The sequence below is a fragment of the Apodemus sylvaticus genome, chromosome 1 (assembly GCF_947179515.1).
Source record: "Apodemus sylvaticus chromosome 1, mApoSyl1.1, whole genome shotgun sequence".
Classification (NCBI taxonomy): Eukaryota; Metazoa; Chordata; class Mammalia; order Rodentia; family Muridae; genus Apodemus; species Apodemus sylvaticus.
The window spans coordinates 20,002,341-20,026,566 of NC_067472.1; the positions used below are offsets into that span (position 1 = coordinate 20,002,341).

Below are 24,226 nucleotides of genomic sequence, written 5' to 3' on the forward strand. Positions count from 1 at the left end.
AGCACCTGTCTCTCTGGGGTCTGCTGTTGTGATGCTGGCTTTCTGCTTTCCTGGCTCTGTTGGTCCTGCTCTTGGCAAAAGTCTCTAGACCAAAATCCCTCGGGCCAGCTTGCCAGATGCTGGTGTCTTGGTACTGGGCAGGGATTGCTGGGGGCAGCCCAGTGAAATGATCAGACACACACACACACACACACACACAGAGAGAGAGAGAGAGAGAGAGAGAGAGAGAGAGAGAGAGAGAGAGAGAGAGAGAGAGAGACAGAGAGAGAGAGACAGAGAGAGAGAGACAGAGAGAGACAGAGACAGAGAGACAGAGAGACAGAGCAGAGCTTCCAAAAAGCCTATGGGAATTGTGGTTCCTGTGCCTTTGTCTGGTTCACCCAGAGCTCCTCACACAAGGCCCCTCTGCAGATGCCTCATGTCCTATGATTTATCTACCTCTGATTGGGCAGCCAACTGAAAGATTCTGACCCCTGTTTGATCTTGTCTCCTCAGCCTCCGCCAGGAAATTGTGTGGGAGTGAGCGAGTGAGCGAGCGAGAGAGAGAGAGCACTCAGCAGTGCTTTCTCTGTAGGTGATTCACAGCCTGCTCTCCTCAGGCCACAGCCTGTGAGCAGCTGAGTTTGCCCCAGCCCTGGCTTTGCAGAGAGGGCCCTGGAGTCTGTCTCATCTCAGTCCTGAGCCCCCTCTATGTGTGACAGGCCCCATTTCTCCACAGGCAAGAGCTTGAACACAACCAGATGTCTAGATGAGATGCCACACGTGGTTCCCTGTGCTTGGCTGACAGCGGAGGCGTCCCATGGCTCTGGGCTGTGGAGACAGCTTTTGTGGTGAGATGGTTTCTAGATGGCCCATGACACTGGGTAGGACATGAGAAGGCACCAGAGTGACCACATAGGTGGAGCAAAGGGAAGGATCAAGGGTGGGTTTGGGGAGAATTGAGCTGAAGTAGGCCCTGAGCTGGTGACAGCCAGAAGGTGGATGGGGCTTTGCTCCTTAGAAAGGACTTTGAATCCGTGACTGAGGGGTCCCGGAGATCTCAGCAGGTAGAGGTGTTTCACTGAGGGCTTTTAGTGAGAATACACATTCACATGTATGTGTGAACAGAGCATGCATATGTGTCAGAGCATGTATCTTTACATGTGTATATGAACATACATGATCAACTGTGTATATTTCGCACATATGTATGAATGAGTCTGTGCATTCATATGGGTCTTTGAGTGAACATGTATACTGCCATGGATGTGTGGGTGAGCCTATTCATGTGTATATGAAGATGTACACTCACGTCTGTGTAAGTATGTACATCGACACACATGTATCAGGGAGCATATATATTGGAATAAGTGAATGAGTATATACATTCAAGCATGTGTGTCAGTGGTCATATTATATACAACTCATTTATCTGGATTGACCTGCCTCCAAGGTCACCCCTTGTCTGTCTCCTCAGTGCCAGGAATTTTCCTGGGCACCGTGTCTTCTGGAATTCTTGTACTTCAGGCCCAGGCCCCCTGGCTCTGCTGTCCAGTAAACGCTGATACTGGCCTGTTGGTACCTCCCCTTTGAGTGGCAGCAGTTGAGCAGAGGGGAGGGGCTTGTTCCCAGGATGTTATCTGAGTCCCTTGCAGCAATGTATTCCCAGCCCTGATGTCCTCTTTACCTAATGCTGACTGGGCTACTTCCCACTGTGATCAGCCAGGAGGGGAGATACTACCTGTGACTCAGCACCCCAGAAATGCAAACTCACACCCATCCCAAAGCAAGGCTGGTGCTTCCTGGCACTTAGACCATGACATCACTGTCAGCCCAGGCATCCGTTCTGTTACTGTTAGAATCTGAGAACAGAGTGTGGTGGCCTCCAAGGGAGGGGCAGGAGATGAACCCCCAACTTCCCAACCATGATGCCTCTTTCTGGAGATGTGGCTGGTGGGCATGGAAAGAACACTGACTCATGAACTGGATGAGACCAGGACATCACTTGACCACTCTGGATTCTATGCATTTTCCAAAAGAGAAAGGTGAACTAGGCCATATTTAAATTCCCTTCTGGGCCTTATTTTCTTAAATATGTTTTTCATTCCTGAGGTGAAACTAACTCTGAGTAGCAAGAGAAATGAGCTTAGCATCCAGGAAGGGAGACAGAAGCAGCCTTTGGCTGCCCAGGACGTGGCTTGGGCTTTAGGGAGAGCAATGCCCTCCGTGGTCCCTGAAGAGAAGCTGATTCTAACGGGCATTCCCCAGCCAGGTGCTCCCTGCTGGAGGACACTAGCCAGCGGGAGCACGTACAGCCGCCTGGGGCACCCAGAGCTCCCTTCTCTCATCGTGTCCCGCTCCCACTGGCAGGCACACTGTGTGCCCGGCACTAACAGACTGCACCTACAGCCATTCGCAACACTCACAAGCCTCCTCCAGCCGTGGCTCGCCAGGCTTCCCTCGCTAGCAGCGTAGAGCCCAGGCCATGTGCACTGGGGGTTACCTGAGGCCGTGGAGGCAGCGCAGGTAGGTGAGGTGGTGGCCAGAGCCTCCTTGGTAGGACCAATATTTTAACAGCTGACATTCTCTAAAATTGCCAGCACACAGTAGTAGTGAAAAGCAGGTTAACTTTTATTATTGTTCATATTGCTTTATTGTTATCAGTTTATTGTTGTTGTTATTGTGACTGAATGAACATATCGTTCACTACCCTCCAGACAACACACTTATCAGCTGTACCCAGGAGGTGACCTGTCCCCTGCACCCCACTTCCTGGCTGGGGTCCCACTGGCTCCCTGGTTGCTAGATCCCAGCCTAGTGACTTGTGAAGCATGTCTTTGAGTCAGAGGACTCTCTGTGCTGCTTCAGTCCAAGGGCTAGTAAGTGTCCCCTGTTCAAATCGCACGACACGATGTCACTTACTGTCAATGTAGGGAGATGCTGGGATTCAAATATTGTGTCTTTTAGGGGGATGGAAGTGAGAAAATTGGTTCTCCGGCCACACTCTAAATATACATTGTCACAGAGTTTTAAATACAGATAAGACATTTAATTATTAAATGGCTTTCAATGCGAGGTTCAAGCAGAGCTTCCTAATTAGCTGTCAGTCTGTCAGAGCCGCGGCTGTGGCGCCCGGGGCTGGCTTCTCCTGATTTTCATGTATGGATTCTACTTCTCAGCCAGCAGAGCCCTGCTGTGTCTTCTGCTTCCCCTCGGCAAGAGGTTTTCTGAGCGCCCCTCTCCTTAGGGAGTTATCCTTGCATAACCATGAAAGTTCCTCCCTTCTGGTGCCCCTCACACATGTGTGCACAAAGAAAGAGTAGGCTAGGCATGGACTACAGACAGGGATGGGAATAGAGGGGCGGCAGCAGCCTAAGACAGACAGACAGACAGACAGACAGACAGACAGATAAACGGATAGTTGGACAGACAGACAGACATCCTGCTAGACATAGGACATCTCTAGTAACTTCTTCTGGCCTCCATTCTAAAAAGCAGTATTCTGTTTTGCAAGTTAGCTTTTGTAAATTCTTGGGCCACAGTTGGCTGAGCTCAACTGTCCTCGGCCATGCTGTTCCGAAGCGCCCAGTAGAATGCAGGGACGGGGCCCGCAAGCTCTGGCACTCCACAGGCCTTAGGACCCTTCCTGATGTCCCAACCCCTCCCCCACGCTGCCCCTGCTCTCCCTGGCAGCTTCTTCTCCTGGAAATGAGCATGACCACCATCCTGGCTCTTCCCCTGGCCTCTGGCTCCCAGTCCCAAGGCCCGAGGGGAAGCTTTAATATCTCCTATACTCAACCCTTGCACCAGGACAAGGTGCCCACTCAGCCTCCCTGTTTGTGGCCACACTAGTTATGTCATTTAATGGTGGTCAAGAGCCACAGAGAGCCAGGCAGGAGCTCAGCACTTCACACAGGGTCAGCTTGGTCCTTGGAGACCCTATGCTGGGAGCTCGCGACTTCTGTTCAGCAAACAAGGAGATAGCCTGCTAAAGTCACCCCAGGCAGGCTCCAGTGCCCCTGTCCCTTACCCCTTGGATAGCCCACTCTGCCTCCCCTGGCAGTGCTTGCCCACACCTCAGGGATCTGAGGGCCCTGCTGCTCTATAAGCTGAAGGCCCCTCCTGTGATGGGTGTTCATAGTGTGCTGTGGTTTCCTAGGCGGCCACACTTCCCCCCACCCCCACCCCCCTTCACAGCTTTGGCTTTAAAAAGTATTTGGTGGACCATGGCTGTTGTCAAGGTCACTAGCTCTAAATGGGCCCCAAACGGCTCCTTGGCTAGGATGCCTAGTGTGTTTCTGCTTGTTCTTGCGTGGATAGCAGGTTGTCACCACTGTCCCAGCCCGGGTGGCTTCTGCCTCAGTGTAGCCTTTCTTCCTTCCTGAGGCCATGCCCCCGGTACTAGCTTTGACTTCTCCTGGTCTCTCCAGCCAGGGTGCAGTTTTTTCTCTGCAGCCCATAACCACAGAGGCAGGGAGTGGTGACTTGTCCTGTTCACGTGGTCTCCAGTGATGGGGACCTCTTAGCTTTAGGTTCCTTCTCCGTTCTCCCCAGGGCTTCTGTGAAGGGGAGACATGATGCAGCATGCGTAGAGAGTTCCAGAACACACAGCCACTGGGATCTGCTCTGTCTGTACCCCCAGGACTGCGCTAGAGCCCCCCACTGTGTACCCCACATACACTCTGGCTGCTACCGGTTTTGTGGAAGGTCCCAAGTCGGGCTGCTCCAGCTGTAGTGATCCAGCTGTTGGATTCCACAGTCAGCTGCTGACTGAGTGATGAGAATTTGTGGATGGGACTGAAAACTGCCCGAGGTGCTTGAAATGGTAATATAGAGATAACCCTGACCGGTCAGCGGCTGTGTGTGTGCACTTGGCAGCCAGTGCACCAAGCAAACCAGATTCCCCTCTCATTATAATAGGGAATAAATGAGAAGACCCGTGGCTGCCTTGCAGCGTGTCCTGGCAACCCAGGAGCACTGTGGACTATAGAACAGGCACCAACAAGTCTGTGAGTGGCCAGGGGTTGGGTAGATCCGGCAGACTTCCTGGACGGGGTCTCCTCAAAATGGACAGGGTGTGCTGTGTGATGTGTTGTTTTGCTTGCTGGTTCTTTGTTTCTGTATTCATAGCTCTTTAAGGAATGCAAGCCATCTTGGCAAGCAAAGAGAAAAGAAATCCAAACAGTGGGTAACCTTTCTGAGCTCCTAACAGCAAACATCCCCTTCCAAACAATTTTCCCTCGCCTTTAACTGCCCCTGCCTTAATGAACTGACCCTGCCACTTGTTGTCCTGGTGGGGCTCTCTCTGGGGTAACCCTTGCCTGTGTGACTCAACAGTGAATTTTTTAGTGGTGACCGAGACCTTTGCAACTGGAGTTTCAAAACGTGCCAGATGTATTCCCATGACCTCTGACCTTGTTGGGCAGACATGAAACACCACCAGGAATTTCTATGGAAACAGCCCAGTGTCTAGGGGCTGCTCTTCCTCGGGCCCAGCGATGCAGGGGCAGGAAGGACAGAGGGGCGGTGGTCATGACCTTTGATGCCTGGGTGGGTGTGGCATATACTGGTCCCATGAGGCAAGGCTAGCCTGGGCTTTTGCGGTCTCTGCAGGAATTCCTCTGCAGCTCAGCAGGGATGGAGTACCAGCTGCATCTTGCTGAGTGTCCTCTGTCCCCAGCATCCCTGGGAACAAATGAGCAGGTGCTCTGGGTGGGGCTGGTCCCAGTGTGGAGGGGGCAAGAAGGCTGCAAGTTCGGCTGATGAATGGTTGTGTGGTTTGAATTTACCCAAAGGAAGATGAAAGGGCTGATTGGCAGCTTGTGGTCAGCACAAAAGTAAACGGGCTCAAATCCTTCGCCTCTCTGGTTCTCTTCGCATCTGCATTTTTCTGAACCGGTTCTGGGAGAGAAGCTGTGGTCTTGAGATGCAGTTCTCAGCCGGGAGTGTGAACATGGACTCTCCGGGCCCTCCTGCTCTCCTCTCTCGAAGCCTTTTCAGCTCAGCTGGAAGCTTCAAGCTGATGATGGGGGAGTGTGAATATCTGCGGGATCCCAGCTTCAGTCAGAGCTGTGGAGAATAAGTAGCCAGACTGGCCTGTGCAAGGTGAGCTTAGGCAGGAGGCGCAGGGAGAGCTGGGGACGCTGGGGACGCTGGGAGCCAGCCCGCTACAAGTGTGGGGAGGCAGAGGGGGGTGGGAGGAAATGCTTGTTTTCTGTTTGCAGCGTTTCTGTGACTTAAGGAAAAATATGTGGCATCTCAGTTTCTGTTTGGAAAGGGAAGAGGAGGCGGATGCAGCTGGTTGGGTTCTTGATCCACTGTCAGGTTGCTTCTCAGCTGGGCTGATTCTAAAGGAGCCTGACATCAAGGAGGGCCCAGCAAAGCTGAGAGAACAGTGTGGAGTTGGCACCCCAGGTGGTGTGTGTGTGTGTGTGTGTGTGTGTGAGAGAGAGAGAGAGAGAGAGAGAGAGAGTACATGTATGCATGCGTGAGAATATGTGAGTGTATGTGTGTGTGTGTGAGAGTACATGTGTGCATGAGTGAGTGCGTGTGTGAGAGTACATATGTGTGTGCGCGTGCGCGTGTGTGTGTGTGTGTGTATGAGTGCATGTGTGAGTGTGCATGAGTGTGTGTATGAGTGTGTGTGAGTGTGTGTGTGTGAGAGAGAGAAAGAGAGAGAGAGTACATGTATGCATGCGTGAGAATACGTGAGTGTATGTGTGTGTGTGTGTGTGAGAGTACATGTGTGCATGAGTGAGTGCGTGTGTGAGAGAGTACATATGTGTGTGCGTGTGTGTGTGTGTGTGTGTGTGCATGAGTGCATGTGTGAGTGTGCATGAGTGTGTGTGTGAGTGTGAGTGTGTGTATGTATGTGTGCATGTGTGTGATGTATTCGTGTATTGAATGCGTGTTCTCCTGAACCCTGGACCTGGAATGAAGCAGCAGGATTGTCTGGCATGGGTGGGACTCAGGACACTGTGCCTGCATAGGTCCCTCTCCCCTTCACTTAGGACACACCATCTCAGGGTTGGTATCTGAAGATGTGAGATTGCACAAGGCGTAGACCATGCAAAGACCCATGGCCGCAAAGCAAGGGGTCTCTCTCAGGCAGGTTTTGTAGTGTAGGCTGGCTAGTTAGCTGAGGATAATCCCGAATTTCTTTTTCCCTTGCCTCCTCTTCCAGAATGCTGGGATTGGAGATTGTGCGACCAGGCCTGGTTTATGAGGTGCTGAGAATTAAGCACAGAGCCTCATACACACTAGGCAAGCACTTGACCAAGTGAGTTTTATCCTCTCTCCTGTTTCTCTTATAGTGAGAGCATGTTGGGGGGCAGGAAGCTATCATTGGAATAACTTACTTAACAAGATTATGTTCATTTGCATTTATGTATTTAAAATAATTCCATCAAATGAAAAGCTTTTCCTTCTGTCTAAGGAAAAAAAATAAACAGTAAAACGACACAATGTGGTTTAATTAATTATAATAAAATTCAACATATTCACGCCTTGCGCATTTTGTCTATGGGCCTTTCCCGGGTGCACTGCTTGGCAATCTCTGGCACAGAGGCTACAGTCAGGGCCCGCAGCAGTGGCTTCTTGGTTAATGACCTGGGAGCCAGACGACCAGCCTCTGCACTGGATGCTCTGACAGGGTACAACTCCCCGCGTCAGCCGTGACACGCAGCCTCAAATCGTCACTTCGTGAGACTGTGATGTCTTCAGGAGCATAAAGCTATGGCAGCCATGTTTGACAGCCATGTTTGTGCAGGCATGCTGCGGGGGCAGGGGGGCATGGATCAATATAGGGCCCCATGTACCGCTTCATAGGCTGTAAATCACCCAAAACATCCCCTCTCCGGGACACCACGTTCATCAGAGATGTGGATTTCACATACAGAGAAGGCTACCTTTCTCTGACTCTCACAAGCCCCATCTATCCTGGGAGTGGCCCTGGAGGTGCTGGCTCCAGCTGTTCTCCCAGAACTTGATACTTGGATCCCCTCACAGGGTGACATGCTTTTGGGGTCCTGGTCTTTCACTGGGTAGATGACGGATGCCTTCTGGGCCCTGCAGACTTCCTGTGAGGGAAGGGCAGCCAGCATAAGCTGCCTGTGCTAGGTGTCTCTTGTCACCTCTGTAAATCCCCACCTTGTACCCACTATCTTCTCCAGGTTTGTTCCATTTTACCACGTTCTGACCTCCCCTCTCCTGCCGCCCAGCCTGTGAGAGAGTATAGTGTGTGAGAGAGATGTCTCTCCCTCCTGGCTTTGCTTCTCTGCAGTAGCCTCCAGAGGCCGGAGCTGCAGACCCACCCGTGCCTGGCAGGGCCCCTCTGCACATGTCCTGCTGCACGCTGTGTACCCTTCGTGTTGCTTAAAGCTTGGTCCGAGGCTGGCCGGGTTTGTCTTTGATTCTGTATAACAACCACACAGGAAGACTGTTTTAAAAAGCTGGCTTCATTAAGATAGGGGCGTTTGCTTCTCCCACAGAAGTCTGGCAGCTCCGGAGTCAGGGCCAGCAACACCCTTCAGTTTTATCTTGCGACCTTTAATCTTCTGTGAGTCACAATGGCTGCAGGAGCTCCAGCCATCTCTCAGGGGTGCCAGGCAGGAACAGAGGGAGAGGAAAGAAGGAAGAGGACTCTCTTCTCACAATGGAATCAGTTTCTTTACCTCTGAGATTTTTTTTTCCTGGAAACTTTTTCATCCCCTATCATTTGTTGGGCACAGTGGGAGCAAGAAATGCCGTTTTCTCTGGCACACTGCCAAAGGAAACCACAATTCTCAGAGGAAGGAAAAGGAAGAGGATGGATTTGGGGGGGAGACTCCTGACGCCCTCGGTCACATGGCGTCCTTCCTCCCCTTCCCAGGGGTTCCCCGGCTGCTGGCAGTTAAGTGTGCATGCCACATGCCTTGCTCTCCCCAGTTCTTCTTTCCTTCTGGTTCCTTTCTCTGCCACCTTTCCCAGAAATCCCAGGAGGATCTCATACGCTGGTGGAAGACGGGACTGGGACAGACCGGATTCATGTGGTAAACTGGACACTCTTGCTGTGTGGCAACAAGCAAGCCGTTAGACCTCTCTGAGCCTCGCTCATCCCATATGTGAGATGTAGCCGGCAGTGCTTTGGCTGTGGAGGAGCAGAGAGCACCCAGCTGGCCAAGCAAAGGCGTCTGTGTTAGTCGCTGTTGTAATGAGTTTGGAGGGAGTTTTGCTGACATGGTTTTTACAGGGAACATCAGTTAGTGATTGGTTTCCTCCGAGACAATTCTCATTCAGCCGACAAATATTTGTTGATGTCTACCAGGCTCTCCTTGGGCTCTTAATATTAGCTCTACTCTGGAAGTGACCTTCTATGGCGAGAGTCCCTTTGTTTGAGCGAGACCCCTGGCTTTTGCCACAGAAAGGCACCATGTGGTGGGCAGTCTCTGGCCCAAGCTGATCTCGCACACTCCGGAGCTGGGGAGCCTTTCAGGCGTTTGCCTGGGGTTGTGCCCCAGAGGTGGGCTTCTGAGCTGCATAGCTCTCGAGATGAGCCCTTCGGCCTGAGCAGTGTGTGCTGCTCCTCTGTGGAAAGACTTGGAGAGGAAGGTGTGTTCTTCCAGGTAGGACTTTTCTCCTATAGGGGCCGTAGAGCTCAGAGCCAGGTACGTCCGCTTTGCGCAGCCATGGGTTCTTTTGAGAGTCAGGGCGCCATCACGCACGTGGGCAGAAGATGTACACGGCTTTAGGGCTGCACCAACCTCAGTACCCAGGCCTTGGGTCTCTGAGAGCCGACTGGCATCGTCAGGAGCGACCCAAGCAGAGACTCTGATGCTCTCCAACAGCCTCGCAGCTCAGATGCCTCTATTCGATAACTGGGCTTTCTTGTTCCTTATGGGTGGCCAGGGTGACACACAGACCTGAAGTAAATGTAAGAAACCAAAGCAACTAATCCCAACCTCTTCCCACACTGGCTTGTGGTGTGTCCTCTTGCAGAGAGTGGTCGAGTAGTCAGACAGTCATGAACGAGATTTTCCACCACCTTCCATTTATAGAGCCGCTCTCCTGTGACGCGTGGTGGTGTGCTGACATGGTCTGAAGACTCAGCCTGGAGAAGGCCTGAGTGTCAGGTGGCAGGCCCTGCCCTTGGGCCGGAGCTAAAGCCTGCCTGGATGCAGTCGGCTCTGTTCCTTCACTCTTTCTGCCCTGCATCCACCCTCCTGTGAATGGAGGGGAAGGCACTATCAGTGCGCCTTTGCCAAAAAGCCAGGAGCACAAATAGGACCGATTCCACACCAAATTATCAACCCACTCTGCAGGAGCCAGGGGAGAGGAGCCGCGCTCACACTGAGAGCCGCGCTGAGAGCTCTCACCTGGGAACAGGCAAGGGCCCAGGAACCTGGGCTAACAGGTATAACATCAAGGAACTCCGGCACTGTTGGCCGGACAGAAAGAGGACCCATGAGGGTTGCTGGCTTTGTGAGGGGATAGTTTATCTGTCCAGAGGAGGAGGTAGCAGGAAGGACTCACGGGGCATGTCTGAACAGGCCCCACAGGGTGATAGCTGAGGGAATTTCAAGGTCGCGAGAAGTAGAGAAGTAAGAATAAATCCGTGTTCTGAACCCCTGGCTCATCTTTCTGCAAGGGATGCGTCTGTGTTACGGGGGAGATAATAGTTACATCAAGCCACAGCCAGCTTTGGTGGAACAGGCAGGCGTCCTCAGGATATATGGGAATGACCCTGAAGGTCATCAAGTTGCTTTCCCCTGTGACTCTTTGGACTTTCCCTCCGAGAAGCCCGTCACTGGGGTTGGTCCTGGAGCTGAGCAGGTCTGCAGTGACGGTCAACGCCTGGGGTGCCCAGGTGGACAGGGGATGTGCTCGAGGGTGCTTCATCCAACACCAGCTAGATGGCCTGAGTTTGTCATTCAGTCCCTGTAGAAACATGAGAGAGAGAGAGAGAGAGAGAGAGAGAGAGAGAGAGAGAGAGAGAGAGAGAGAGAGCATGCGTACATCTGTTGAGTACGCACAGCATTAGCTTCTATGAGGGCTGCTGGCAGAGCTGCCCCTGCAATCACCCACCCTGCAACAGCTCTGTGCCTCAGTTTCCCTACCATAAACACATACTTCCTGGTTAAGAGGGTGTGATTGACCGCAACACAGGGTCACTACCTGCCAGTAGCCTTTTCTGAGTCAGGCAGTTCCTGCCTCACAGATGGTAGGCGCTCCAAGTCACCTAGTGCAGACCCTGGCCTCTGAGGCCAGCCCCTGTACCAGGCTCCAGCAGAGGCCAGCCAGCCCCTGTACCAGGCTCCAGCAGAGGCCAGCCCCTATACCAGGCTCCAGCAGAGGCCAGCCCCTGTACCAGGCTCCAGCAGAGGCCAGCCCCTGTACCAGGCTCCAGCAGAGGCCAGCCAGCCCCTGTACCAGGCTCCAGCAGAGGCCAGCCAGCCCCTGTACCAGGCTCCAGCAGAGGCTAGCCCCTGTACCAGGCTCCAGCAGAGGCTAGCTCCTGTACCAGGCTCCAGCAGAGGCTAGCCCCTGTACCAGGCTCCAGCAATCCTGTCCTTTGTTCAGTCCCCCTTTCTGCTTCCTGAACGCCCCACCCTCTGTTTTCTCTGCTGGAGTGTGTCCTCCTGGGCCTCGGTGAGGAGCCTTCCGCCTTCCTCCTCACACAGATCGGGACCCCTCTCCCAAGTCGCTCTGGTGACAGTAGCCTGTCCTTTCTCCCCCCCCGCCCCCCCCCCCCCCCGTCTCTGTTTCTCTGTCTCTCTCTGTCTCTCTGTCTCTGTCTCTGTCTCTCTCTCTCTCTCTCTCTCTCTCTCTCTCTCTCTCTCTGGCAGTACCTTGCTCTGCTTCCTGATTGGCACACACCACACACCTATTTCTGACATCTCGATGATTTTTGTTTTCCCCAGACTGAATCATTGCCCTTTCGTTACTTGGGTTACCGCCTTCCCTGGCCTGGCCATGCTGAACATTTGGACTAGATCAGCAACAGCAAGGACAGCATTGCTGAGCCGGCATGCTGTGTGAGCCTGCTTCCACGCACACACTCACCATGTACCATTAATGGTCCCCGATTTCTTGTTATTCCCACTTTAGAAGAACGGGAGGCACAGAGCAGCCCAGCGGGTAAGGAGCAGAGGCAGGATTCAGCCTCAGACCCGCGCTTACATAAACTTGTTGGGTTTGTGATATGCAGGGTAATGGGAACTTTATGCCCAGAGCCTCCCAGAGCCCTGAGAATAGACTATCCCTACCGCCCTTTATCCCCCTCACTGCCCACAGCCCCTCAGGCTGCCACTCCTCACTCTAGAGTTGTCCCTTCCCAGTGAGTGAGGACAGGATGACCCTTCCCTGGTGGAGAGTTGATTCTGAGAGGAGCTCAAGGCCAATTCTCATTCCCACCTCTGCTTGGGATTCATCAAGCAAGAGGCAGATCAGCCACAGGCTTCACACTCATTGCCAGAGCCTGACACCTCTGGCCATGGGCAAATTATCCCCTTCAGCCCAGCAGGCCCAGAGGAGTCTGGGACGGCCCTCCTCCCACCCAGCCGGCCAGTAAGCCCGGGGCTTAGCAGCCACATGCTGAGGTTTTCATTTGCACATCTGTGACTCCTCATCTCCAACTCCAGGGGTGAGGTTGGAGGGGGCTCTGGGGGCTCTCTCAGACACCCCTCATGTAGCATCTCTCTCTCTCCCCCAGCTTCCCTTCCTTCTTCAATCTTCTTCGTGCAATTTTCTGTCTCAGCTTTCCATCACCGTGACAAAATAGCTTAAGGAATTAAAAAGCATTTGTTTGGGTTCTTGGTTTCTGCCGATGGTCACGTGACCCCCACAGCTCTGTGTCTGTGGCAGGGGTGGCATCGTGGAGTAGATCTGCTTGTCTCATGGAGGCCAGGAAACAATGAGAGGGGGAGTCAAGTGTGCCTTTCAAGGACACCCTCCACCCGCATCTCTGCATCTCTGCATCTCTGTGGCATGTCAGCTAGCGGCAAAGCCTCTTACACAGCCCTTGGGAGCATGCAGATCCCAGCTGTCATCCTCTCCCCAGCTCTGTCCCTCTCTCCCTCTCTCCCTCTTGTTTCTTTGGCTTCTCACACAGGACAGCATCTGTACCTGCCATGCATGGGTGGATGCTGTTCCCCACAGCTGCAGCCATCACTTCCTGCTGTTCCATTTGATAACTGGGGGACTCTGTCTGGGACTCTGGGTTCAGTTTGGGGTTTACTTACTGGTCCTGTGCCAGACTTTACTTTGTTGTCTTGACACCTCCCACGGTTCAGCACGAGGCTAAGGGGAAAGATTATACCTGACCTTGTGTGCTTCTTACTCTGATTGAGTTGTCAATCAAAACTAGCCATCTCTAGAAGGTCAGGGGTCCACTCTGTTGAGCTTTCCAGCGGTAACCACCATTTGTTCAACTCATGGGTACCGGACACAGGAACCCTGGTGCCATCTCTTCTGCCAGGGCCTCTGAAGTAGTTAGTGGTCTTGAGGTGAGGTGCGGTGCCAGAGACACTGAGAAAGTAGTGACTGACAGCCGTGGATCATCCTGGACACTTCCTGTACTGGCTGGCTTTGTGTCAACTTAACACAGGCTGGAGCTATCACAGAGAAAGGAGCTTCAGTTGAGGAAATGCATCCATGAGATCCAACTGTGAGGCATTTTCTCAATTAGTGACCAAGGAGGGAGGCCCCCTTGTGGGTGGTGCCATCTCTGGGCTGGTAATCTTGGGTTCTATAAGAGAGCAGGCTGAGCAAGCCAGGGGAAGCAAGCCAGTAAGAAACGTTCCTCCATGGTCTCTGCATCAGCTCCTGCTTCCTGACCTGCTTGAGTTCCAGTCCTGACCTCCTTTGGTGATGAACAGCAATGTGGAAAGTGTAAGCTGAATAAACCCTTTCTTCCCCAACTTGCTTCTTGGTTATGATGTTTTGTGCAGGAACAGAAACCCTGACTAAGACACTTCCCTATCACAACGTGTTGATGTTCAGAGTCTGCATAACACAGGCTTAAGTGTGGTTCTGTGTCTGAAACAGGCTGTCGGCTGAAGCCCTTTATCCCAGGAACCTTTACCGGAGCTTACCTTTTAGTCTTTAAAACCCACCGGGTTTAGGAGTGACAGATCCAGGACAGCAGGAAGTCCCTAGAGGATCTCACTCCAGATAGTGACTAGCACTCTGTTCTCAGTTGGCGCAGCAGTTCAGCGATTCTCATGCCATTTTTTGATAAGAACATGTCTAAGGTATATTATATAATTACCCAGGTTATGAAACAGAGGGTCTTGAGTGTCATGTGACCTTGTGCTGATGACACATTATGACGACCTTGGGTTTCACCTCCCACCTCCAAGTTCATCTGTCACCACTGACGTGTGTGTGTGTGTGTGTGTGTGTGTGTGTGTGTGTGTTTCTGGAAGCTTCCCCACCCTCCTGTCCATCATTTGTTGAGTCTAGTGTGCTGAGTCAGTAGAGTGGGTTAGCTTGTAGACTCTGCAGTCAGAGAGTCTGGAAAGGTTACCATGCCTCTATTACCTGGAAAATAGATACGGTGCTAATACCCTTTAAAAGATGAACTTCAAAGCCTGCTGTGGTGGTCCTTGTCTTTAGTCCCAGCACTCGGGAGACAGAGCAGGAGGATCTCTGGGTTTGAGGTCATCCTGACTTACAAAGTGAGCTTCAGGATAACCAGGACTATGTAGAGAGACCTGTCTCAAAAACCTAAAAAATAAAATAAATAAACTTTAAGGTGCTAGGGGCATAGTTCAGTTGGTAGAGTGCTCACTTAATATTCACAATGCCCTGGGGTTGATCCACAGCACTGCAGAAACTGGGCTGGTGGTACAAGCCAGTGATCTCAACAACCAGGAGGGTCAGAAGTTCAAGACCAGCCTGAACTACATGTACTATTCCTTAAAAACATTTTAAGCTATTATCGTAAAGCATGTCTGTATTTCTGGCACCCAGGAAATCAAATCTGAGGATCATGGGTTTGAGGCCAGCTTAGGACAGAGAGAAACCCTGTCTCTGAACAACAACAACAACAACAAAAGAACCAAACAGAAGACAAAAATAAATAAATAGATAAACAAACAAACAAATAAATAAATAACATTTAAAACATCACTGTTAGGGCTTATCTCAGCATCAAAATTCTTGCTTTGTGTGCTTACAGATGGGATCCCTAAACCAAAAGAGCAAAGTAGAATACAGCTTGCATAAGATCCCAGGAACAACCCCATGGGCGGGAATGAGCATTTTCCCAAGGCCTGCCTCCCCACACACTCTCACTCACACTCAAGTCCCATAATTCCACGAGAGGGATACTTTTGTAAGAAGTTCCAAGAACTAAAAAGGGCATGTCTATAAAACATATGAACCATGCGGCACAGTTCCAGACACACAACAGATGCCATGGGTAACATAGTTATCATCAGTGGCACTGACACCATTGGGGACAGCCGTGACCATGAGCAAGGTCCTCTGTGTCTGGAGCATGCCAGACACCATCCCATCAACTGCTTGCACTGGCTGCATCTGGATAGACAAGTGGGACGATCTAGCCTCAATGGAGTAGGCCCAGCCAGACCTAGGAGAAACTTAATGATGTAGACTGAGATCGGCACACTCAGTCTGTCCTGAGACTCAGGGTCACCATGCACTTCCTAGATGTCTAGCACATACTACAAGCTGGAATCTCTGTGAGTTTGGGAAAAAGAAAAGGTGCTGATTAAACTGGATCTGGACTAGATATGGAAGGTGGAGGGTGGCTGAGCTCCGAGGTGTGTAAGCAAAGGACTTTCGGGGGTTCAGGACCAGGGACAGCTCCCTGCACTGCCCGTTGGCGCTCTCCTGGTTACTTTGGGTTTTGGAGGGTTGATATTTGGCCCTGGAGCAAGGTGGTTGTGTTCGACCTGGAGAAGGCTAGGCGGTTTCCTTCTGTGAGGGGAAGTTCCCTTCTGTGTCATGTTGAGGGAGGGGACCAGGGTTACAATTGCAGATCCCACTTTCTGCCTGAGATGCTCCTGATGTCAGGGTTCTGTTAGGGACTCTGCTCTGCTCCAGGAGCCGGGAACAGTGGGACGTGGCTTTTAGTAATAATACTGAGGATGAGAGAGAGATGACGCTCACCGGCCTCCCTGGTACGCTGTTCCTTCCGCGACATCTGTCCTGGCATGGGCTGCCCCACCTCACTGGCTAGAGTCCTAACTTCTTGCTGAAGAGGCGCACACTGTCAGCTGCTGCAGCTTGGCCACCTGCCTGGTGCAGAGCCTCCTCCCTTAGCACAGCGTAGGTTCTCCTCACTGAGCCCTGTGGCTCCTGCCCGTGGCTTTCTCTCTCCAAACCTGCTTCCCCACCCCGGTGCCACCCGAAGAGTCTGCTCTCTCTGTCAAAATGGGCTGAGTGAAGGAAGAGGCAACAGGAAGGGTGTGCAGGCTGGGCAGCGTGTGTCTTCCTCAGTGCTCTAATCCCCACATGGGCTCAGCTCATCTAAGCTCCGAGCAGTGTGTGAGGTGGGTGGGTCGACCATCTGCAGAACGGTTTCTGTGTCCTGGTGCCAGGCTGGGAGTGTGCGCATAATTGCCCTGTAAAAGCATCACTGTGTCAGAAACAGAACAATCTACCAAATGTCATTTTGCTAAAAGCCAATTTGCCAAAGGCAGTTCTTGGATTGGCCGATGTGTCCAAAGATCGATTCGTCAAACTGACTGATTTCTTCAACTCTCTGGGCGTCTCCTGGCTTGTGTTTCTCACAGTACTGAGGGCCAGCTCTGCTGCTCGCTGTCCTAGCTCTCAGGGTTCGGACTGGGGTGAGCCTGCCTCCAGGTTACCACCGCAGCTTTAGGGAGCCAGGGCAAGCGACCAGGAGTCCCTTGGCCATGTGACAAAGGGACAGCTCTTGCTGTTTAACCATGTTAAAATAAAATGAAACAAAACACCAAAAAAAAAAAAAAACCCAAACAAAACAAAAACAGATCAGTGTTAAAGACAACAAAGAAAGACGTTGGTCCCTCGATGGGCTGACCTATGACTTGGCCTTGGAGAGGTGACCTGTATCCTCCAGCCTCCTCTGGGGATACAGGTGAGAGCCTTGCTCTTCCTCATTACAGCCTTCTCTTTGTGGAGACTGCGGTATGGGGGTGGGGGTGGGAGTGGGGGTGGGGGTGGGGTGTGGCAACAGATGGATGAATGGACAGACAGACTCCTAGCTTAGCCTCAGAATCAGCTGGTGCTTGATCTCACTCAGGGGACCCACTATAACAATCCCAGGGCCCATGCAGAGCAGGTGTCCCCCACCTTTTTTGGAGACAGGGTTTAACTATGTAGCCTTGCCCTGGATCTGGCTATGTAGACCAGGCTAGCATCAAATTTACAGAGCTGAATCTGCCTCTGCTTCCCAACCGCCAGGGGTCAAAGGCATGTGCCTCTGTGCCTGCCCTGTGTTCCCTTATTTGATAGTTTACTCTGTCTTCATTTCTAAAGCCTTTCCTCTGATTTCTTCTTACTTTATAACCCAACCCAGGGCCCATCTTCATGGCCTCCTGAAACACGGTGAGAAAGGCAGCCAGACCTCTGCCTGAGGGTTCATCCTCACTCTACCCTCCCTTTCCTTGGCCTGGATTTTCTGAGGTCCGTGTGCTCCAGTGCCATGTTTCCATCCTCCTGTGTGACTGGGAGCTCATGTCCCTGGAGCCCAGCACTGCGCCATTCTTCAGGATGGTGAGGAACCTAACCACGGAGTTTGTAGCAGAAATCCTGGGAAGTGCACCCCCAGAGTCCTGTGCCACTGACCACAGCACCCACTGCCCAGTTCAGACTTTCCATATCCTGGTGAAGGGGTAGCCTTGACCAATCCTGATGGAGATGTTCTGTCCCTCCCCGCCACCTCATCAACCACCCTCAACACCTGGAACTGTGTTCTCACCATAAGGTTGGGACCCAAGCTCGCCGTTTCTGACTGTCAACAGAATTATAGGATGGAACAGTTTTGTGTCCTGGGTGTTTGTAGGTTGAGTGGGACTCCAGCCTCAGAGCCATCTTGCCTTGGCTGAGACAGTTAGCTTATGAGAGAAGGCTGCTTTGTGGGGGGATTTCTTTTGGGGTGTTTCTTTTGTGGGGGTCAATGTTCACAGATGCCCAGCAAACAGCCCAGTGTCAAGTCAGCATCACAGGGTGTTTTATGGTGTAACGAGCCAGCCCACTTCGTACTTTGTTTCCTAAGGTTTTTGCAGAATTAATGGTTGGGTGGGCTGGGCACATGGGCTTGAAAGCTGAACAGGAGAGCTGGTGGCCCCGGGTGGGCTGGCAGGGAGGTTTCTGCAGATGCCAGTGTCTGTGCCCACTGGGCCCTCAGAAAACAGGAGGGGACAAGAAGAAAGACTCAAACCAGTCACTATGGTGGCGATGTCCACACTACTCCAGCTTGGCGGCTGGAGTCCCCATGACTGCATGCACAGTTCTACAGGCTGGGGCTCCTTCCCACTGTAAGAACAAGTTCCTTGGTGAGTAGTGAGTGTTTTGCCTGCACCTCCAGACACCCAAAAGTGGGCTTGTGCTAAATGGAGCTGGGCAGTGTCTCCCATGCCCCTAAATCCAGCTGCATTGCAAAAAAAAAAAAAAAAAAAAAAAAGGCCCGTAGAGTAAATGAGGTAGCCGGTTACCCCCACCTCTGTGAACTCCCCTATTCCTGCATGCAGCCTGTGCCTCAGGAGAGAAGTCTGGAGCTGCTTTTTTTCTCCCTCACTAAAGCAGAGGTGTTGGAACCCTGCTGCTTTGAAGCGATGTCTGGGCACAGTAGCTGCAGTTTGCTTCAGTACTAGGTGGAGATATCAAAGCATTTGTACTTCTCTGCCGGATGTAGCCCTCTGACTTTAATATGCTCTAGTTTGCTATAGATCTTGCTAAAGGCAAAAAACCTACCTGTCCAGCGACATAAAGGTACTGGCCCAGGTACCACGAGCAGCCTGTGTAGCCATTGCTCTGGGTTCCTGGTAGTCGATCCCCTCCATGTAACAGTGTGAGATGACGTGTACAGGACAGAAGCCACCTGTGGCAGGCTGAATGAGTGTCACACACCCACAGAAACTGGGAACTTCCTGTGGGTCTTGACTGGACTCCGGCCCAAATTAGTAGGAGTCGGAAGCCCTAGGCTCCATGTTTGTCTCACAGAACCCCAATGACAATGACCTAATAGCAGTGTTGGCTGAGCTCTCCCATGCCTCTGCTCCGCCTGTAACAGCCACTTGTGCTTTCTGAGGAAGAGGCTAATCAACCCCCTACACACTCTTGGCATCAAATACTTGCACACGGCGCTCAGCGCGGGCAGGCCTGGCTTGCTGTACTCCAGGCCCAGGTCTACAGTCTGATGACCAGAAGGCCACCGATAAGGTCCCTGGAACACTGCACTGGGCTGAAAACCCCTGCAGCTTGAAGAGCCACAAAATAAAGAGCTTTGCAGCGGGGTGGCAGATCCATGCCAGAGCCCAGGGCCCAGAGCCCGGTGTGGCCTTGGCTGGTGCCCAACACCTGGCCCCAACTGGGCCCCACTAATCCCCTCAGAGGCTGCGTGCCTGCTGAGACCAGTTAGAGGTTAGATCGTAATGGGGATTAGCAGTAAGAACATGGGGTCCTGACCTTGGCTCCCCTGCTTGTCAGAGTGTGGAATATGGCTGTAGCAAGCCCTTGGAGAGTGTGCCTAAGCCAGGGACAGTCAGAAGGGCTCCCGTACCCAGTGGGAGATGACTGGGGGGTGGGAAGCTACCTCCTCAGAGTCCTTGGTCCTTGGGGGTGGGATACAGGATAACCTAGGGAAATCTCTGCTTATAGAACCCATACTATGCTTCTTCTCAGAACAGATTTCCTTCTCTGGAGGTTCCTGGGATAGCCTCTTACCTGGAGGTTCCCGGGATAGCCTCTTACCTGGAGGTTCCCGGGATAGCCTCTTACCTTCCTCAGTGGCTGCCCAGGTCCCTGGCTAGATGCACAGTATTCCATCTGGCTATGGGAAGGGAAGCACGGCATCAAGATGACGTCATCCACAAGACCAGCTTCTTGTCTGTGGCCGCTTTGGCTTTTAGGAGCCACACACGTGACAGATCAGAGTGGAGACTGGGGACTCCAGGACTGCAGAGACTCCTACCTGCCCCACGTCTGTGTCCCTGGAGCTGCATCCTTTAGCCAGGACGTGGGAAGGCCATTGAGTATCCTCACTGGTTCAGTTCAGCTATGGTTACAGAGTCTTTGCAGTGCACCAGCCCCAGGATACACTGGCGGCAGAGGATTACAGAGATGGGCGGCAATTAATGATCCATCCCTATGCCAACCCAGGACACTTGTATTTGCTATTTTGAATACTGAAGTGTTTTGGTGCTGAAAAGGAAACTCGTGTGTATGTGTGTGTGTGTGTGTGTGTGTGTGTATGTGTGAGCGCACACGCTGACGTATTAGCAGGGGCATCTACTGTGGGTACTTTCCGCTATACCTTGGCATCCTAGCACTTGCTGCTGCCTCCAACCCCTTATCAGAAACCTCTTCCTGATCTTCAGACAGGCTCTGTTTTCCTCCTTGCCAGTGCTCATATGCTCTCTCTCTCTCTCTCTCTCTCTCTCTCTCTCTCTCTCTCTCTCTGAGTGCACATGTGGTCTCTTCTGGTTGGAACTTCCAGGCCATGCACTGCTCTCCCAGGGGTCCTCTTATTCTTCAGATACATGTCTGGTTGTTCTTGTTTTGAGGGTCCTGTGACAACACCAGAGTTTGAGGAGGGACAGAGAGCTGAGAGCTGGAAAAGGTCCAGGCTGTGCTGAGGGGATTTCCACACGGGCCACGCGCAAGCGGAGATGAGCAGCTTTAGCTTGGGGTGGGGCGGTCGGCGTGAGGGGTGACAAAGACAAGAGAAGTGTCACAGGGCAAGTCAAATGTAGCAAAAAGTGAGACCACCCGGCTTAGCCGGCAGCTGCTGTATAACGAACAGAGGGAAGGCCTCTGGCGCACCCTAGTGGCCACTCTTGGAACAACCAAGAAGCCGTGTGGGGAGAGGAGGGACAAAAGCCCCATTTCACATGGAAATGAGGTTTAAATGTTAAACTGTGCACTCACAGGATCCCACCAGGTCCTGCATGACAGACAACAGCGTCCATGCTACAAAACCCTCTTGGGTTCTCTGGGCCCACGTCTGGTGCGTGGCAGAAGCAGTCAAACCCTGAAATCTTCCCACCACTTCTTAGTGTCAGCTCTCTTCATTTCTTCATTTATTTTTGAGCCGGCCAACACGTGCTGCTCCTGCTGGCCTTCATGCTGCCTCTACTGGGTTTGCAAACTGTTCCATTTGGTCATTTAAACAGGAGGGATGGATGCTTCCTGCTGCGGACTGACTGGCCAGGACAAGTCCTGCTTCCCAAGCGGGATTACCTCCTAAAGTTCTCAGGGTCCCACTATCCGCTCTGCACTCTGGGAGCTTCAGTCGGAGGGCGATGTCCACCAAGCTTGGACCACCGACTTCTCTGGCCAGTCTTACCAGGCTCTGCCTTGGCCCAGTCGTTCCAGACTGTGCCAGGCCTCCCAGCTGTTCCTTGCCTTCATTTCTTGATGAGTCCCTGGTATGAGTGCTTGCAGAATTGATTTCCCGAGACACGCTTTGACCCAATGCTGTGATAAGAAGCATTTAAAACCCATTTATTATAAGGATCCAGTGTTACTGCTGAGGCCTCGCTGCCGGGTGGTTTTTTTTTTTTTTTTTTTTTTTTTTTTTTTTTTTTTTTTTTAAATAAAGACTCCCGGGAGAATTCTTGTCTCAGCTGAGTGCCCAACCAGCTGGACTCCTGACATTCGGATCCATTTAGATTACACATAGATCATGCGTGCTGCTGATCCCCCATCCATGGCTCTCCGGAAGCACTGAGCCCGTACTCTGCCCTGGCTGGCATGCCTGTGACTCTCACGGCGCATTCGGATAACCTGCCCTTGCGGTTCCTTCTCTGCTGAGTCTGCCCATCAGCTCTCCTTGCTGATCTGTAAATCCCTGCAAGCTACTGTAAAGTCTGCACGGAGCAGGCTTGGGCTGAATTGATTGGCTAATCGATACACATAAGGAACCTTTCTTGCAGGGCTGAGGAGAGGATTATGTGGATAATGCACGTGGGGGACAGCCTGGGACTCTCTCCCAGGCTCTGCCTGGAGTGAGCTGCCTGCTGCTGCGTCCTGCTGAGGGGCTGCCTGGAGTTGCTGCCTCCCTGTGTACCCCACATTCTCTAGGGCACCACCTCCCTGCCTTTATCTTTTCTTACCTCCCTGCTTCCCTGTGGGTCAACGGTGGCTAGTGGCTTGATGAGTTTCTTACCACCTCCTGAATGCCTGTTAGCACTGGTTCCTCCCTTCAGGGGTCTCAAGGGTCCCAAGGAGCCACGCCCCTCACTGAACATGTCTGAATCTATTTGCTCTACTGGAATGAAACACCACAGGCTGGATGGCTTATTAACAACAGATATTTATTTCTCGGGGTTCTCAGTGTCAAGATTAAAAATTTGGTGTGTGAGGAGGGCTCACTTTCTGATTCACAGAAACCAGACACCATTGTGTCCTTGTACAGCAGAGGGATGGGCACCTGTGCAAGACATCTTTGATTTTACAATTTTTTCATTGTATTAATTTATTTACTCTCTCTCTCTCTCTCTCTCTCTCTCTCTGTGTGTGTGTGTGTGTGTGTGTGTGTGTGTGTGCGTGTCCTGTCCCTCCTTTCTGCAAGGCTCTTGTTACCTGCTGCCATTCCCTTGATCATTCTTCAATTGCCTGCTGATGGTTGATCAGTTGCCTCAAACGCAAACAAACAAACAAACAAGACAAAAAGGAGAGTTGATCTGGGGATCTAACCTGGGCTTCTCCTACAATTGCTGGGGCTAGCAAGGAGCTAGCTGGGACTCTTCGGTCTGCAGGAAGTGGGCATAGAGCCTTGGTTTGTGGCGTGGTCCCCAAGGGGCCCTGGCTTTCTTCTGCTCTGCTGTCTGCGGGCCCCCAGAGTAGACTTGGATTCAGAGCCAGCCTAGTTCAGGACTGGGCGAGCCACTGGGTTCTGTCTCCTCCAGCAGTCACAGCTTCCTTACCAGCAACACAGAGGGGAAGCCAGAGCCACTGAGGGCCATGGACCCTCCCTTCTATGCACCTCTGTTTAGCTCCTCCGACGCAGCTGGGGTTCAGCCAACCACAGGGGCCTGCCAGTGCTGATCACAGCTACTAGGAGCTTTTCTCTAACCATCCTCTGCCCAGAGGGGAGGTGGCTAGGGGCCGTGCTCCAGTGTCCACCGGGACAGAAAACTCCTAACTATCATTTATTCATTCAGCCACAGTTGACAAAGCAACTAGAGCCCGTCCAGACTCTGGAGTGGGGTCACCAGTGAGGCCAGTGACCTCTTCTTATCATGACTCCCCTGACTGCTGCCCTCTCTTTCTCTGTTTGTCCCTCCCAGAGACCTGAGTGAGAATTCTCTCCAGGCTGTGCCCAGGAAAGCTTTCCGGGGAGCCACAGACCTCAAAAATCTGTGAGTAGAGGCTTGGGATGGTCACCCTGGCACACCCCTATCTGTACCGTGTGTTCTAAGCCACCACGGAGGGAATAGGCAGTGCCACACCTTGATTGTGACTCTGTGTGACAGCCCAGGATGTGCTCAGAGGGTACACTCTGGGGCCTGGGGACGTGGAGTATGAACCGTGGGGTGCCGGGCCATGTTCCTAGCCCCTAGTTCTCCAGTGTCCTCTGGCTGTTTTTGGGTTAGCAGCTGGTTTTAGTCTCCTCTGGTAATACTGCGCAAGCTGCTGCAGGTCCGTTAACATGACTGAGCCTTCATATATTGTTTGAGAAAACAATGTGCCCCCCACAAGCTTATTCTGAGGTTGAAAGTGAGATGAGGAAGCCATACACTCTGTTTAAATGCGATAGTTTATTAGTATTCAAATTTATTCTGGTCCAGTCTTACCACCTCCTGAGGTCTGGCTACAAGCAGAAACAGCAAATGCCTGGCATGCTTGTCACACACGCCCCCTCCCATGCCTGCAGCAGACATTGGTAATCGATCAGCGCATTCTTTCCCACTGAACTCAGATCCCAGCCTCCATCCGCTCTGCCGGCAGCGCTCCAGGTAGCCAGGGCTAGCCGATCTCGCTTGGCATTCAGCAGAACTCTGTCTGCCAGCCCCTGCTGCTGCTCCTCCTGGGTGACTCCCATTTGTCAGCTGCCAGCACACTCTAGGTGGTCTCCAAAATCTGAGGGAGGGAT

At 52.3% G+C, this 24,226-nt stretch overlaps 1 protein-coding gene across 1 annotated transcript in view; it reads left to right on the top strand.

The window, feature by feature from the left end:
• Slit1 (slit guidance ligand 1) overlaps nt 1-24,226 on the top strand; it is a 144,410-nt gene that overhangs the window by 66,821 nt on the left and 53,363 nt on the right. The window contains exon 5 of the mRNA XM_052185962.1: nt 23,421-23,492. Coding sequence (XP_052041922.1) covers nt 23,421-23,492 — 72 coding nt within the window. The remainder of the gene's footprint in view (nt 1-23,420; nt 23,493-24,226) is intronic.